Genomic DNA, 14,625 nt, shown 5'->3' on the forward strand with positions numbered 1-14,625 from the left:
TTGTGTCATCAGACCAGAGGACATTTCTCCAAAAAGTGCAATCTTTGTCCCCATGTGCAGTTGCAAACTGTAGTCTGGCTTTTTTATGGTGTTTTGCAGCAGTGTCTTCTTCCTCGCTGAGTGGCCTTTCAGGTTATGTCGATATGCGACACGTTTTTACTGTGGATGTAGATACTTTTGCACCTGTTTCCTCCAGCATCTTCACAAGGTCCTTTGCTGTTGTTCTGGGATTGATTTGCACGTTTCGCACCAAAGTACGTTAATCTCTAGGAGACAGAACACGTCTCCTTCCTGAGCGTAATGATGGCTGCGTGGTCCCATGGTGTTTATACTTGCGTACTATTGTTTGTACAGATGAACGTGGTACCTTCAGGCGATTGGAAATTGCTCCTAAGGATGAACCAGACATGTGGAAGTCTACAAAAAAAAGAATCTGAGTTTTTGGCTGATTTCTTTTGATTTTCCCATGATGTCAAGCAAAGAGGCGCTGAGTTTGAAGGTAGGCCTTGAAATACATCCACAGGTACACCTCAAAATCAGAATCTTCTAAATCCATGACATCATTTTCTGGAATTTTCCAAGCTGTTTAAAGTAAACTTCTGACCCATTGGAATTGTGATACAGTGAAATAATCTGTCTGTAAACAATTGTTGGAAAAATTACTTGTGTCATGCACAAAGTAGATATCCTAACCAACTTGCCAAAACAATAGTTTGTTAACAAGAAATTTGTGGAGTGGTTGAAAAACGAGGTTTTTTTTTTTTTTTTGGTAACAGTATTTTTATTGGAATTTCACAATTTTCACCCATATTAAGAGCTACAGAGACAAAGCACACAAAAAAACAGCACTCACTTACACATACCTACGCATATATATATATATATATATATATACACACACACACATATGCATATATGCATATACACATATATACGCGTACACACATGCATACATACATACATACATACATACCACACACACCCATACATACGTACACCATTTTCCTCTTCCCGCTCGGTGCTTCTCTCACCCCATCCCCATCATTGCATCTCTCAATACATACATTTTAAACAAACTTACAAACAGAAATTAAACAAAAAAGCTCAGTTTAAACCAAGAAGTTAGGTTCCACACATGGAACGTACAGTGTAGTTCTGAAATGCATAGATCCCCGCCATTCTAAGAGAATCCTTGCAGCATAATAGCTGATACCTCAGGTTCTAGGTAATTTAGATAAGGTTCTCATACTTTGTAGAACTGGTATCTTATGCCAATCTTTAATAGAAGGAACCTTATCACTAATCCACTGTAAAATGATGTTTTTCCTCGCTGTGAAGGTAAGGATGTTGTAAAGCCTCCTTTTACCCACAGAAATAACATGCCTACTAGGGAGACCTGGGTCCAATTCTAGATCAACCCCTAGGATCTTTTCAATTTCTTGCAGAACACCAGACCAGTATCTTTGTATTTTGGTACATGACCATAAAAATGTGTTAGGGTGCCTGTATCAGTTTTGCATTTAAGACACTGAGGGGAAGAGGAAGTGGGGCTAAAAGCATGTCTGCGATTTGGGTATATACGCAATCTGTGTATTATTCTTAATTGGATTGCTCTAGTACGATTACATATAGATATTGTTTTTGCATATCTCCAAATGTCCTCCCACATCTCTTCGTCAATAGTAACAGACAATTCTTTCTCCCACACTTGTTTCACCCTCTGTGTGTTGACAGCAGAAAAGGACCTTAAATTATCATAAAACAGACTTACAGACATTTTCCTTTGTGGGGGAAAAAAAAGCATTCTTTCAATGACAGACACATCAGGGTTACCAATTAAGGTGGTGTTCTTCAGAATATAATGTCTTACTTGTAGGAAGCGGAAAAAGTCCTGCTTTGGTAGTCGATATTTCTCGATCATCTGCTCAAATGACAATAACATCTTATCAGCAAATATGTAATTTAGCCTGCGTATGCCCTTATTAAGCCAAAAGTTAAAGCCAGCATCCAGCAATCCTGGACTGAAATCTGGGTTTTTAAGAATTGGGGTAAGAGCAGAGGTTAGTTTGGACGAAAAATGAGTTTTAAATGACTCCAACCTAAGTGTTTGAACTTCCGTCTTCAACTATATGTGTGCGTATGGTAGCGCACCTCTCTGTCTCTGCCATGTTTGACCCCTCTGTTTATTCCATTGGCAACATACTGTATTTATATATATAATGCTGTATTACCCTGTTCCAGTCCAGGCGGTGCTGAGTGAGGGCGGCGTGCCCCAGAGACCCGTGGTGTTTGTGAGCCGGCCAGCCCTGATGAACCGGGTCAGGGAGAAGCTCTACCGCTTGCAGAAGGAGCCCGGCTGGGTCACTGTGTTCGGCATGGCCGGCTCCGGCAAGTCTGTCTTGGCTGCAGAGGCAGTCCGAGACCACGCACTCATCACAGGTAGGTGGCTCTGTGGTGAAGTTTTCACTAGGTACAGATCTAGGATCAGCTTCCTCCCACAATCCTAACCAAGCCCAATAATGGGTAAAATGTCAAACTGACCCAAGATGCATTTCTGGAGGGGGGTTAATACATGTAGAGGAGGCTCTTTTTCTCTCTTCATTCACTTTCTCTCTGTTTTCTCTTTGTCTGCATTCACTTTGTTTTCTTTCTGTTCTTTATCGCATTGGTCTCTTGACTGTTCTGTTCTTCTGTCTGTGTCTCTCTCTCTCTCTCTCTCTCTCTCCATCTTTCTCTCCGTTTCCTTGTTCGTTATCGCATTGGTCTCTTGACTGTACTGTCTCTCTCCATCTGTCTTTCTCTCTGTCTCTCTCTCTGACACCCACACCCACACCGGTCCTTCCTGATTCCCCCAGAGTGTTTTCCAGGAGGAGTCCACTGGCTGTCCATAGGCCAGCTGGACCGGTCTGACCTGCTGGTTAGGATCCAGTCACTGTGTTTCCGCCTGGAGCAGCAGAGCCAGGAGAAAGACCCCTCGTCCTCCCTCCACCGGCCTCCTGGCTCTCTGGAAGAGGCCAAGGAGCGACTACGCTTCCTCATGCTCCGTCGTTACCCCAGGTCAGTCCCCCAGGGTTGATGTGGACTGGTAGCAAACTTTTCAACTTGGTCCATTTCTTCTAAATCGTGGCTGTTAATGATGAGTAGAACGTTCAGTTGGACCTCAGAAGTTTTAGCTCTGGAGTGAATTATTGTATGCTATTAACTCCATTATAATTCCTGTCAATTGAATTAGATGTGTGTGTGTGTGCAGGTCGTTGCTGATACTGGATGACATCTGGGACAGCTCGGTGCTCAAGGCCTTTGACATACAGTGTCGAGTACTGCTCACCACCCGAGACAGAAGCCTAGCCGACTGTGTCAGCGGTGTGTATGAGTAATAGCAGTGATATTAATACTAACATTACAACAGTACTACTGATAATGATGACTTCATTTATAGAACACTGCTCAAACATTACGCTCAATGCACCTGCTCATCAAACAGTGCATATGTGTGTGTGTGTCCAGGTCCTAAGTCTGAGGTGGCAGTGGAGAGTGGTCTGGAGGAGGGTCAGGCCTTGGAGATCCTCGCCCTGTATGTCAACAGGAAACCCCAGAGACTCCCAGAACAGGCCCGCAGCATTGTCCGAGAGTGCAAAGGTACATGCACACGTAGCTATAGTGTCAAAATAAATTGTATTGAATGAAATGAAAATTCCATTCAGGTTTACAATAAAATGTCAATTTATTTCACATATTCAAGAGAAATAAGTATTACATTTTCTTATGAATGATTTGGGAAGCATTATGTAGTGTGACCAAAAACATTGATAGAAATAATGAACAGATCATGAAGAGAACAAGCTAATTAAACATTAAATAAAACAGCAACGTGGCATACTGTAATAGTATGGATAGAATATAGTACCTTATACAGAGGGTGGGTCTAATCCTGAATGCTGATTGGTTTAAACCGCATTCCAGCTGGTGTCTATTCCACAAGTTACCACCGGCTAAATCAATGACGTTAAAATGCCTATTTACTCTGTTGCATCTGACTGCGCATTCCACTGTATCATCAGCCCAGCCAGGCAATTTATAAACTTGTTCTCCACTATAAAAAAGTATCTAGACATTATCTCACATTTTTTTTAGACTATTATTTAGTTTAACAGCAGATATTTGTATAAACCTTTCTGTCTGTCTCCAACATTTGCAACATTGTTTCAATATTCAAATTCAATCTCCAGCTGTCCCATACATATGAATCAGCTGGCATAATTTTTATGGATGTATATACACAGAAATATACATTGAAAAAAGGTCAAACAAAACGAACTGCAGCTAGTTTGCCTTCTTTCCAGCTTCAGTTTTTAGTGATTGTGTTAGTTGTGTTGTTGTCTCCTCTGAACGACAATGTCCTGATGAGAGCACATTTGATGATCATAGTTTCATATGTAGGTACCTGCACTCTTACGGTTTGAAAGGTTTATCATTACTTGGAGAACTCTCTTAACGTAAAGAGCAGTGGACTTGTTCACAGCGAGTTGGTCATTGTGAATAAGAATTTATTCTTAACCCTTTAGACTTTATCTTGGCCAGGTCGCAGTTGTAAATGAGAACTTGTTCTCAACTGGCCTACCTGGTTAAATTAAGGTGAAATAAATAAAAAAAACTTGTTTTTTATCCTTTATGGATAAGGCTAAATTGAAATGTTTCACAAAGAAGAAATATGAATAGCATGGTAGAAATTTAAAGGGAACAATTAGAAGATTATGGGAAATTATTTGACCAAAGTTGAGGACACAACAGTTCACCTGATACAAGACTGAATCCAAATATTGCACTGTTGATTTTATGTGCATTTTTTATTTACTGAACTTTTCACCGCATTTGTTATTAGCGAAATCTGAAAATACTCTGGATCCATCCAGTAGCATGATAAGAATATTCCGGGAAAATGTGGGATAGGTGCAACATAAGACAAAACAATTACAAGGGTTTGAGTGAGAGAACTAACTGGTGTCTCCAAGTGACCACACTCCTTTCCATGTACTTTATATGACTCAAAGAAGAGTGTTCAAATATAAAGTATTTTTTAAATTTAGCTTTCCTAGCAGTGCTGTTGAGGAACTAGAGCAAGCACACTTGTTGTTTTGTTTGGAACACAACCCTGCATCCCACCATCACACAATTACTGTTTACACAATCCAAAAACGGCCCATTATAAAATCGCAATCTGGGTCAGGTGGGCATAAAATCTGCCACTTTGAACCCGTAAACTGGTATGAGTGTAAAGAGTTAACTGACATGCGTGGTTAAATGAAGGTAAAAGTCTAGAAATGAAGAGGGTGAGACTCACCTGATGTAAAATGGCCTCCCTCTTCTTAGCATCATTCAGGTCAATGTTTGGGTCTGGGGTCATCTGCACTCTCACTACCTGTATATTCTTGACTGTTGGGGGTCTTGGGTCTAACACATACAGTTGAAGTCGGAAGTTTACATCCAACTTAGCCAAATACATTTAAACTCAGTTTTTCACAATTCCTGACATTTAATCCTAGTAAAAATTCCCTGTTTTAGGTCAGTTAGGATCACCACTTTATTTTAAGAATGTGAAATGTCAGAATAATAGTAGAGAATTATTCATTTCAGCTTTTATTTTTTCATCACATTCCCAGTGGGTCAGAAGTTTACATGCACTCAATTAGTATTTGGTAGCATTGCCTTAAAATTGTTTAACTTGGGTAAAACGTTTTGGGTAGCCTTCGACAACCTTCCCACAATAATTTGGGTGAATTTTGGCCCATTCCTCCTGACAGAGCTGGTGTAACGGAGTCTGGTTTGTAGGCCTCCTTGCTCGCACACGCTTTTTCAGTTCTGGCCACAAATTTTCTATGGGATTGAGGTCAGGGCTTTGTGATGGCCACTCCAATACCTTGACATTGTTGTCCTTAAGCCATTTTGCCACAACTTTGGAAGTATGCTTGGGGTCATTGTCCATTTGGAAGACCCATTTTGCGGCCAAGCTTTATGATGCCATCTATTTTTGTGAAGATCACCAGTCCTTCCTGCAGCAAAGCACCCCCACAACATGATGCTGCCACTCGCGTGCTTCACTGTTGGGATGGTGTTCTTCGGCTTGCAATCGTCCCCCCTTTTCCTCCAAACATAACAATGGTCATTATGCCCAAACAGTTATATTTTTGTTTCATCAGACCAGAGGACATTTCTCCAAAAAGTATGATCTTTGTCCCAATGTACAGTTGCAAACGGTAGTCTGGCTTTATGGCGGTTTTGGAGCCGTGGCTTCTTGCTTGCCGAGTGGCCTTTCAGGTTATGTCGATATAGGACTCGTTTTACTGTGGATAGAGATACTTGTGTACCTGATTCCTGCAGCATCTTTACAGGGTCCTTTTCTGTTGTTCTGGGATTGATTTGCACGTTTCGCACCAAAGTACGTTCATCTCTAGGAGACAGAAGTTGTCTCTTTCCTGAGCGGTATGACGGCTGCGTGGTCCATGGTGTTTATACTTGCGTACTATTGTTTGTACAGATGAACGTGGTACCTTCAGGCGATTGGAAATTGCTCCCAAGGATGAACCAGACTTGTGGAGGTCTTGGCTGATTTCTTTAGATTTACCGATGATGTCAAGCAAAAGGGTACCGAGTTTGAAGGTAGGCCTCGAAATGCATCCAAAGGTACACCTCCAATTGACTCAAATTATGTCAATTAGCCTATCAGAATCTTCTAAAGCCATGACATAATTTTCTGGAATTTTCCAAGCTGTTTAAAGGCACAGTCAACTTAGTGTATGTAAACTTCTGACCCACTGAAATTGTAATGCAGTGAATTATAAGTGAAATAATCTGTCTGAAAACAATTGTTCGAAAAATTATTTGTCATGCACAAAACTATAGTTTGTTAAACAAGAAATGGTTGAAAAACGAGTTTTAATGACTCCAACTTAAGTGTATGTAAACTTCCGACTTCATCTATATACACACATACAGTTAAGATGAACATTCACTATTGCATACAAGAATGTCACATATTTAAATCTGTGTGGACAGTTATTCCAAATCAACAGCCCATTTAAGGAGATGAGTTTGGCACAATAAGGGATCTTAACTTACTACCGTAGCAAACAAAGGGACATTCCTTCAGACATTCTCTGTCTATCCATTGGCCTGAGGTACTGCGATTCCAAGCAGCGCAGGACTCGTTCAGTTCTCTGTCGACCCAGTATCTGAACGAGGAGTTACTCTGGTCCGACCACGTCCAGGTGTCTTTGAACAGGCCGATCCAAACGTTGTTACTCCCGGCCACGTTACAGATCTCTTTGTTCTCAGTCTGGTTCCTCACACTGGCCAGGTCTGTGTGGTGCTTCCTGCAGTAGAGCTGAGCCTCCCTCCAGGTCATTAGCTGTTGAACCATTAGGAAATGACCAGCTGGAGGCTTAGTCCCTATGGGGACAAATGCAACCATCAGAGTTTGGATCAGAGTTTGGATCGGTGCCGTTTGAACTGTTGTCAATTCATAAACCTTTGGAAATCATAAGCTTGGAATTGACAAGAAATTTGAAAGATAAACGTTGTGACCTTTAACCCCAGAGTAATCTGTTGCGACCTTGATAACCCCACAGTAATCTGTTACTTGGCGAACTTGTATGCGCTGCTGGTGTCCTCTTGTGTTATCAGGTTAGTGTGTTTTTAACTAGAATACATGTAGTATGTCACTCACCGTCGTAGCACACTGGAAAGTGTTGACTAGTACAAAAATAGTCGTGCCATTTTCCAGAATTCGTCATGACACCACAATCTTCATTCAAATTGTTTGGCTGGTTTTGGTCCCAAAATTCACTAAACTGAGTCTGTCCCTTACTATAGTGGTCTATGTCTGCCAGAGACCACTGCCACCTGGAATACTGTCCCTTCTTCAGTCCTATCCACACTGCGCCATCATAACCGCTGTCTATAGTCAAGTGGTGCAGTCTGTTCATATCCTCCATGTTGCTTACGGTGGCCAGGTCCGTGTACTTCTCTCTGCAGTACCTCTGTTCTTCAGTCCAGTTTTTAGGGTCCCTTACATAGTGATACTGACAGGAGGATAGTGTGAAGAGCCCTGTGAAGAGGTACATTGTCATCTCAAGTAACTGCCTCAAGGGCTGCAACATCATTAATATAGACCCTTCTACCCAGAGGCTGCAACATCATTAATATAGACCCTTCTACCCAGAGGCTGCAACATCATTAATATAGACCCTTCTACCCAGAGGCTGCAACATCATTAATATAGACCCTTCTACCCAGAGGCTGCAACATCATTAATATAGACCCTTCTACCCAGAGGCTGCAACATCATTAATATAGACCCTTCTACCCAGAGGCTGCAACATCATTAATATAGACCCTTCTACCCAGAGGCTGCAATATCAATAGTCAAGTTCAGTTCTAAAAGTTCAAAGCAGAAAAAATCATAGTATTACTATTTCTTAAACTACTAATGTTCACATTTGAACTCTATTTAAAAGTATTGCACTTTAGCAGAATCAACTTCTCAAGAGCTTGATGGTTCATTGATTCTTTGTGATGGTGTTGGGTTGGAACACAAATGTGCTGGCTGCAGATATGCAATTGTAAATACATTGTAATAAAATATATATATTTTAAATATCATAATAAAACCCCTGACCTGAGAAAAACACAATCAGCACTTTCTTCTCCATGACAAAAGATTCATAAAAAATAAACCAATATTTTCAGCGTGCTGTCTTGACCTGGTGTACTGTGGATCCTCTGCATTCAGCTGCACCTTTCTCTGTAGGGCAGGCGCTATTTCAGAACAATGCACAGTACACCTATTCATGTATTTTTCTAGCTTGCTTTGTATAGTGGTTATGTCCAGTTCTCTCTTACCCGCAGGACATCAGTCAAATGAGTAGGAGGCTGTTAACCTGTTTTTGTTTGCGTTAAAAAACTAATAGTCAAATTAGTCTGAACATAGACTTTGGAGAAAAGGAGCCCTTAATGCCCACTGAAAATTCTATTAACCTTCAACGACTTTTAGAATTCCATTCTAAATTATGAAATTCAATTTCAATTAGTGAAGTTTTAAATTCAATACATTTAATAATTAAATGTATCAAAACTAATAAATACTAATAACATTTCTGTTACATCTCAACTCTTGGCACAATAAACCAGCCTACCTAAACCCCTCATCTACCCTCCTCTCTTCCCCAGGCTCTCCCTTGGTGGTGTCCCTAATCGGGGCCCTGCTGCGGGAGTTCCCGGACCGCTGGGCCTACTACCTGCACACGCTCCAGCAGAAGAAGTTCAAGCGTATCCGTAAGTCGTCTTCGTATGACTATGATGCCCTTGACCAGGCCATGGCTGCCAGCATCCAGGTCCTGTCTGAGGAACACAGGGAGCTGTACATTGACCTCACCGTGCTGGAGAAGGACGTCAAAGTACCTGCCAAGGTCAGACTGGCCGGGGGGGGGGATTATGGTTAGGCTTGGGTAGGTAAGGTTAGGCTAAACTATGCTGGGCTACAGTAGGTTAGGGTAAGGCTATCCAGCACCTTCAGCCAGAAAGTATTCACAACCCATGGAGACATTGTGAGCTGTCCTTTTTATTTATTTTTATTTCACCTTTATTTAACCAGGTAAGCAAGTTGAGAACAAGTTCTCATTTACAATTGCGACCTGGCCAAGATAAAGCAAAGCAGTTCGACACATACAACGACACAGAGTTACACATGGAGTAAAACAAACATACAGTCAATAATACAGTAAAAACAAGTCTATATACAATGTGAGCAAATTAGGTGAGAAGGGAGGTAAAGGCAAAAAAGGCCATGGTGGCAAAGTAAATACAATATAGCAAGTAAAACACTGGAATGGTAGTTTTGCAATGGAAGAATGTGCAAAGTAGAAATAAAAATAATGAGGTGCAAAGGAGCAAAATAAATAAATAAATTAAATACAGTTGGGAAAGAGGTAGTTGTTTGGGCTAAATTATAGGTGGGCTATGTACAGGTGCAGTAATCTGTAAGATGCTCTGACAGTTGGTGCTTAAAGCTAGTGAGGGAGATAAGTGTTTCCAATTTAAGAGATTTTTGTAGTTCGTTCCAGTCATTGGCAGCAGAGAACTGGAAAGAAGGAGGGAATAAGATAATAAAAGACAAGGAAACAGGACATTCTCTGTCTCTAAATCTCTGTCTCTAAATCGAAGCCTGTTCCTCTATCAAAGGAGGCTGCTGAGGGGAGGACGGCTCATTATAATGTCTGGAATAGTGTTCCAGCCATTACTATGAGCCAGTCCTCCCCAATTAAGGTGCCACCACCAACGTGTGTCCTCCATGTTCCTCTGCCTGCAGGTTCTGTCAGTTCTGTGGGATCTAGAACCGGAGGAGGTGGAGGACGTTCTCCAGGACTTTGTGAACAAGTCCCTACTGTTCCGTGATTGTCACCACCGGCCCTACCTCTACTACCTCCACGACCTGCAGCTGGACTTCCTGGCTGAGATGAACCGCTCTGGCCTAGAGGTGGGTCTCATACACTCCAACCAGTGGAGGCTGCTGAGAGGAGGACAACTCATAATAATATACGGAATGGAATGGTATTAAATACTCCATTCCAGCCATTATTATGAGCCGTCCTCCCCTCAGCAGCCTCCACTGACTCCAACATACACACCTCTATCTTCATTTACATAGGGTTGTTCTGTATGCTGGTGGCCATTTTGAAATGTATCTAAAGTTTGATGTTTGTTAACTTTTGTCAAATGTGTTTGAATTAATTCATATTTTCTGAAATCCAATATAAGGAAAACACTGTCTTCTAGAGAATCAATGTACATAGAAATTGGAGAACTAGACAGTCGCTTAAAGAATGAATCAGATAGACTCATGTCTTCTATGCCCTGCATTATTGGGACATCAATCTACTATAATTAAGCAATAAGGTCTGAGGGGTTTGTGGTGTATGGCCAATATACTGTGTCCAGGCACTCCATGTTGCGTCGTGCTTAAGAACAGCCCTTATATTGGCCATATACCACAAACCTCCGAGGTTCCTTATTGCTATTATAAACTGGTTACCAATGTGATTAAAGCAGTTAAAATAAATGTTTTGTCATGTCTGTGCTATATGGTCTGTTATATTACGGCTGTCAGCCAATCAGCATTCAGGGCTAAAATCACCCAGTTTATAATATGGTATGTTTTTGAACAAGCGTGTGTGTGTTCCAGAGCCTCCACACCAAGGTGGTGCGTCAGTACCAGCAGCGCTACAGCAAGGGTCCTCCCACCTCAGGAGATGAAGAGTGCCTCTACTGGTTCAGATTCCTCACCTACCACATGGCCAAGGCCAACCTCACACAGGTACGCACGCACACACAAACACACACATCAAAATCAAATCAACATTTTTGGGTCGCGTACACAGTTTAGCAGATGTTATAGCGGGTGCTGGGAAATGCTTGTGTTACTAGCTCCTAGCAAAAACTAAATCCAATTAACCACCCAAATAACACTATCAGAGCTTGTTTGAGCTTGTGTGAGTTTGAGCTTGTGTGAGAGAGCTGGTGTGTGAGGGAGTTGGTGTGAGTGTGTGTATTGTGTGAGCTGGTGTCTGTTTTGTGAACGAGTCTCTCTTAGCGTCTTGCTACAGGAGATGGTGTGATGGCTGTTCAACAGTCTGATGGAGATAAAAGCACCACTCCGTATGATGGAGGCCTTCACCAGACAAGCACAAGTCACTAATGTCTTTTTCTCTCTATTTCTTTCTATCTCCATCTTTTTCTCTCTCCCTGTATATTCTCTCTCTCTATTTCTGTTACCCTTACACCCCTCCCTTCCTCCTCTCCTCCCCCCCCTCTCTCCCTTTAGGAGTTGTACTCTCTGATGTTCTCTCTGGACTGGGTCAGAACTAAAGCTCAGATTATGGGACCGGCTCATCTCATCAATGACTATTTGGAGTACAGCACCATACTGGACAAAGAGGTCAGGATTTGATCAACACCCAAGTTCACTGAGGAACTTAGTGTACCTTGTTTTATCCTCATTTGATATGGTTTTCAGATCTTGTGGTTGGTATCAATTACTCGTAAGTCGATGGTGGCCTAGCGGCTAAGAGCATTGGGCCAGTAACCAGAACGTCGCTGGTTTGAATTCCTGGGCCGACTAGGCGAAAAATTTGTCCTTGTGCCCTTGAGCAAGGCACTCCACCCTAATTGCTCCTGTAAGTAAGTCTCTCTGAATAAGAGCGTCTGCTGAATGACTACAATGTAGTGATGTCAATGCTAGAAACAGTTACTCGTTTCATGCCTGTGAATACAATTGTTCTGTTCCAATAATCTCTCCTTTCTCCTGCAGTGTGTACTTGTTCAATTCCGCTCATGGTTTTGAAAGGAAGTGACTGTTGTATGTAAACTCCCCCTAGCCTATACCTTCTCCAATCCAATGCTTTTATGTTTGTGTAGTGAATAAATGCACACTTCAGGAAGCTGGACATATTATTGGGACGCACACCATTTGTCACATCCTCGCTGTGAGTCTCTCTTTATGGTCCCCCCCCAGAACAGCGAGGTGCGGGGCCACTTCCAGGAGTTCCTGTCTCTGAACGGCCACCAGTTGGAGCAGCGTCCGTTCCCTGACGTCGTGCAGCTGGCCCTGTCCCAGCCAGACTCCTCTGAGGTGTACCGCCAGGCCCTGCTGCAGGCGCAGGAGAGGGCCACCAGAGGGGAACTCTACCTTGACTGGGTGTCAGTAGTAGGCCCATACACACTACTCACGTGCTTATAAGCATACTCACTACTTAATCGGGGTGTACAGTATTGACCCCTAGCCCCCACCTCTTACTCCCTAGCCCTTATGCATTCCATTCCCCAGTCAACCATACCCTAACCATAGAGTTGGTTTTGTGTCGCAATTACCACAAAGCCTGTTTGAGCGTAGTGTCAGTGGCACTGCCCATGCTAAAACAGAAGCCATTGTACATGCAAAGACGTGCCCTCTATACAACTCTATGACCATAACTCTTAAGTTTTAGTCTCATTCCCTGATGTTCTACTTCCTCTAACATCCCCTCATGCTCACGTTCTCTAAGTAATTTATGTTTGTGGTTTGTTTCAGGAACACAAGTAGTCTGAAGAGCCTGTCTCGTCTGGTGGTCCAGCCCCACCAGGGATCCATCTACTCTGCCTGCTTCTCCCACGACGGCACCAAGATCGCTTCCTGTGGCTCCAGCAAGACACTGCGAGTAAGACACACACATTCTTTTGAAATAAATATTTGACACACTATCTCCCACACTTCCCTGTTTGTGTGAGTGGGTGTCCTCTATAAACTCTGCCCTGTGTGTGTCTCCAGGTGTTTAAGAGCACGTCTGGGGAGAAGCTGCTGGAGATCCAGGCCCACGACGATGAGGTGCTCTGCTGCGCCTTCTCCCCGGATGACCATCTCCTAGCAACCTGCTCCAGTGATAGGAAGGTCAAGGTATGGTGTGGAAGCCTCCCCTCTGCCATTCAAACTTTGGACAGACTTCAGACAGACTTGCCTGAAAACCCGACTGCGACAGACGGAAGTCGTTTGTCTGTCTCTAATCTGTGTTGTGTGCCAGGTTTGGAATGTGGAGCGTGGGACTCTGATGAGGATGTTTGAGGACGAACACGAGGAGCAGGTCAACCACTGTCAGTTCACCAACACACGCCGACGCCTTCTACTGGCCACCTGTTCCAACGACAAGTTCATGAACACCAAGGTGAGCCTGTGTTTCTGTTGTGTGTGTATGATTTAAAAACCATGAAGTAGGCCACATTTTTTGCACTCTGGCTATAAGATATATATATATATATATATCTATATATATATATTTGGGCCTATATATATATATATATCCATCCCACTCTCTCTCTCTAGCTGTGGAACATCAATAAACCCTCTTCCCAGAACACCATGTTTGGTCATTTGGAGCCTGTCAATCACTGCTGTTTCTCCCCTGATGACGCCTACCTCTCCACCTCTTCCAGCGACGGAACCCTGAAGGTGGGCGGGGCATAGTCACCACCTATGGCTTTGTGTGTTCATATTAGCAAATAAAGGTTTTTAATTTAGGTGTAGACTACTACTATGTATTTAACAACATTAATTGTACGTACCTGTGTTTCTGTACATGCGTGCGTGCCTACCTGTGTGCTTGCATGTGTGTTTCAGCTGTGGGAGGTGTCCTCGGCTAATGAGTGGAAGTCCATAGACGTGGCGGACATGTTCCCAGAGCAGAGAGAGCAGACGGAGGTCATGGTGAAGTGCAGCACCTGGTCAGCAGGCGGCAGGACCATCATCTGTGCTGCCAGGAACGCAGTCTTTGTGAGTGTTGAAGAGCCAGCCCTCCCCTGCTGAGTGAGTAAGCCTCTGCTCTGCTCCGTCAGGCTGGCATGGGGCCGTGGCGTGGGCACAGGGACTGAGGGGTGGTCCCCTGGCGGAGCTCCATGACTCAGACCAGATTTGTTTAGCATGTTGCATCAGAGTAGGAGCTGGCTGAATGTTGAATGGACTTCGGTAACTTGCTATGGCTAACACTACACTGAACAAAAATAGAAACCAAACATGCAACAATTTCTAAGATTTTGCTGAGTTAC

The 14,625-nt window shown here is 43.0% G+C and overlaps 1 protein-coding gene across 2 annotated transcripts in view; it reads left to right on the forward strand.

Annotated features, from left to right (window-relative positions):
- The window catches only part of LOC115132926 (apoptotic protease-activating factor 1-like), a 65,128-nt gene that overhangs the window by 3,678 nt on the left and 46,825 nt on the right, over positions 1 to 14,625 (forward strand). For both annotated transcript variants that reach the window (XR_010464522.1, XM_065021511.1), the window contains exons 4-17: positions 2,242 to 2,439; positions 2,856 to 3,057; positions 3,251 to 3,363; positions 3,508 to 3,639; positions 9,226 to 9,464; positions 10,364 to 10,531; positions 11,237 to 11,368; positions 11,876 to 11,989; positions 12,566 to 12,750; positions 13,121 to 13,247; positions 13,358 to 13,483; positions 13,608 to 13,748; positions 13,907 to 14,032; positions 14,201 to 14,353. Coding sequence is in view for 1 of the 2 variants with exons in the window: in XM_065021511.1 (XP_064877583.1) it covers positions 2,242 to 2,439; positions 2,856 to 3,057; positions 3,251 to 3,363; positions 3,508 to 3,639; positions 9,226 to 9,464; positions 10,364 to 10,531; positions 11,237 to 11,368; positions 11,876 to 11,989; positions 12,566 to 12,750; positions 13,121 to 13,247; positions 13,358 to 13,483; positions 13,608 to 13,748; positions 13,907 to 14,032; positions 14,201 to 14,353 (2,156 nt within the window). In the remaining variant the exon portion in view is untranslated. The remainder of the gene's footprint in view (positions 1 to 2,241; positions 2,440 to 2,855; positions 3,058 to 3,250; positions 3,364 to 3,507; positions 3,640 to 9,225; positions 9,465 to 10,363; positions 10,532 to 11,236; positions 11,369 to 11,875; positions 11,990 to 12,565; positions 12,751 to 13,120; positions 13,248 to 13,357; positions 13,484 to 13,607; positions 13,749 to 13,906; positions 14,033 to 14,200; positions 14,354 to 14,625) is intronic.

Source organism: Oncorhynchus nerka, linkage group LG8, assembly GCF_034236695.1.
Source record: "Oncorhynchus nerka isolate Pitt River linkage group LG8, Oner_Uvic_2.0, whole genome shotgun sequence".
Lineage (NCBI taxonomy): Eukaryota > Metazoa > Chordata > Actinopteri > Salmoniformes > Salmonidae > Oncorhynchus > Oncorhynchus nerka.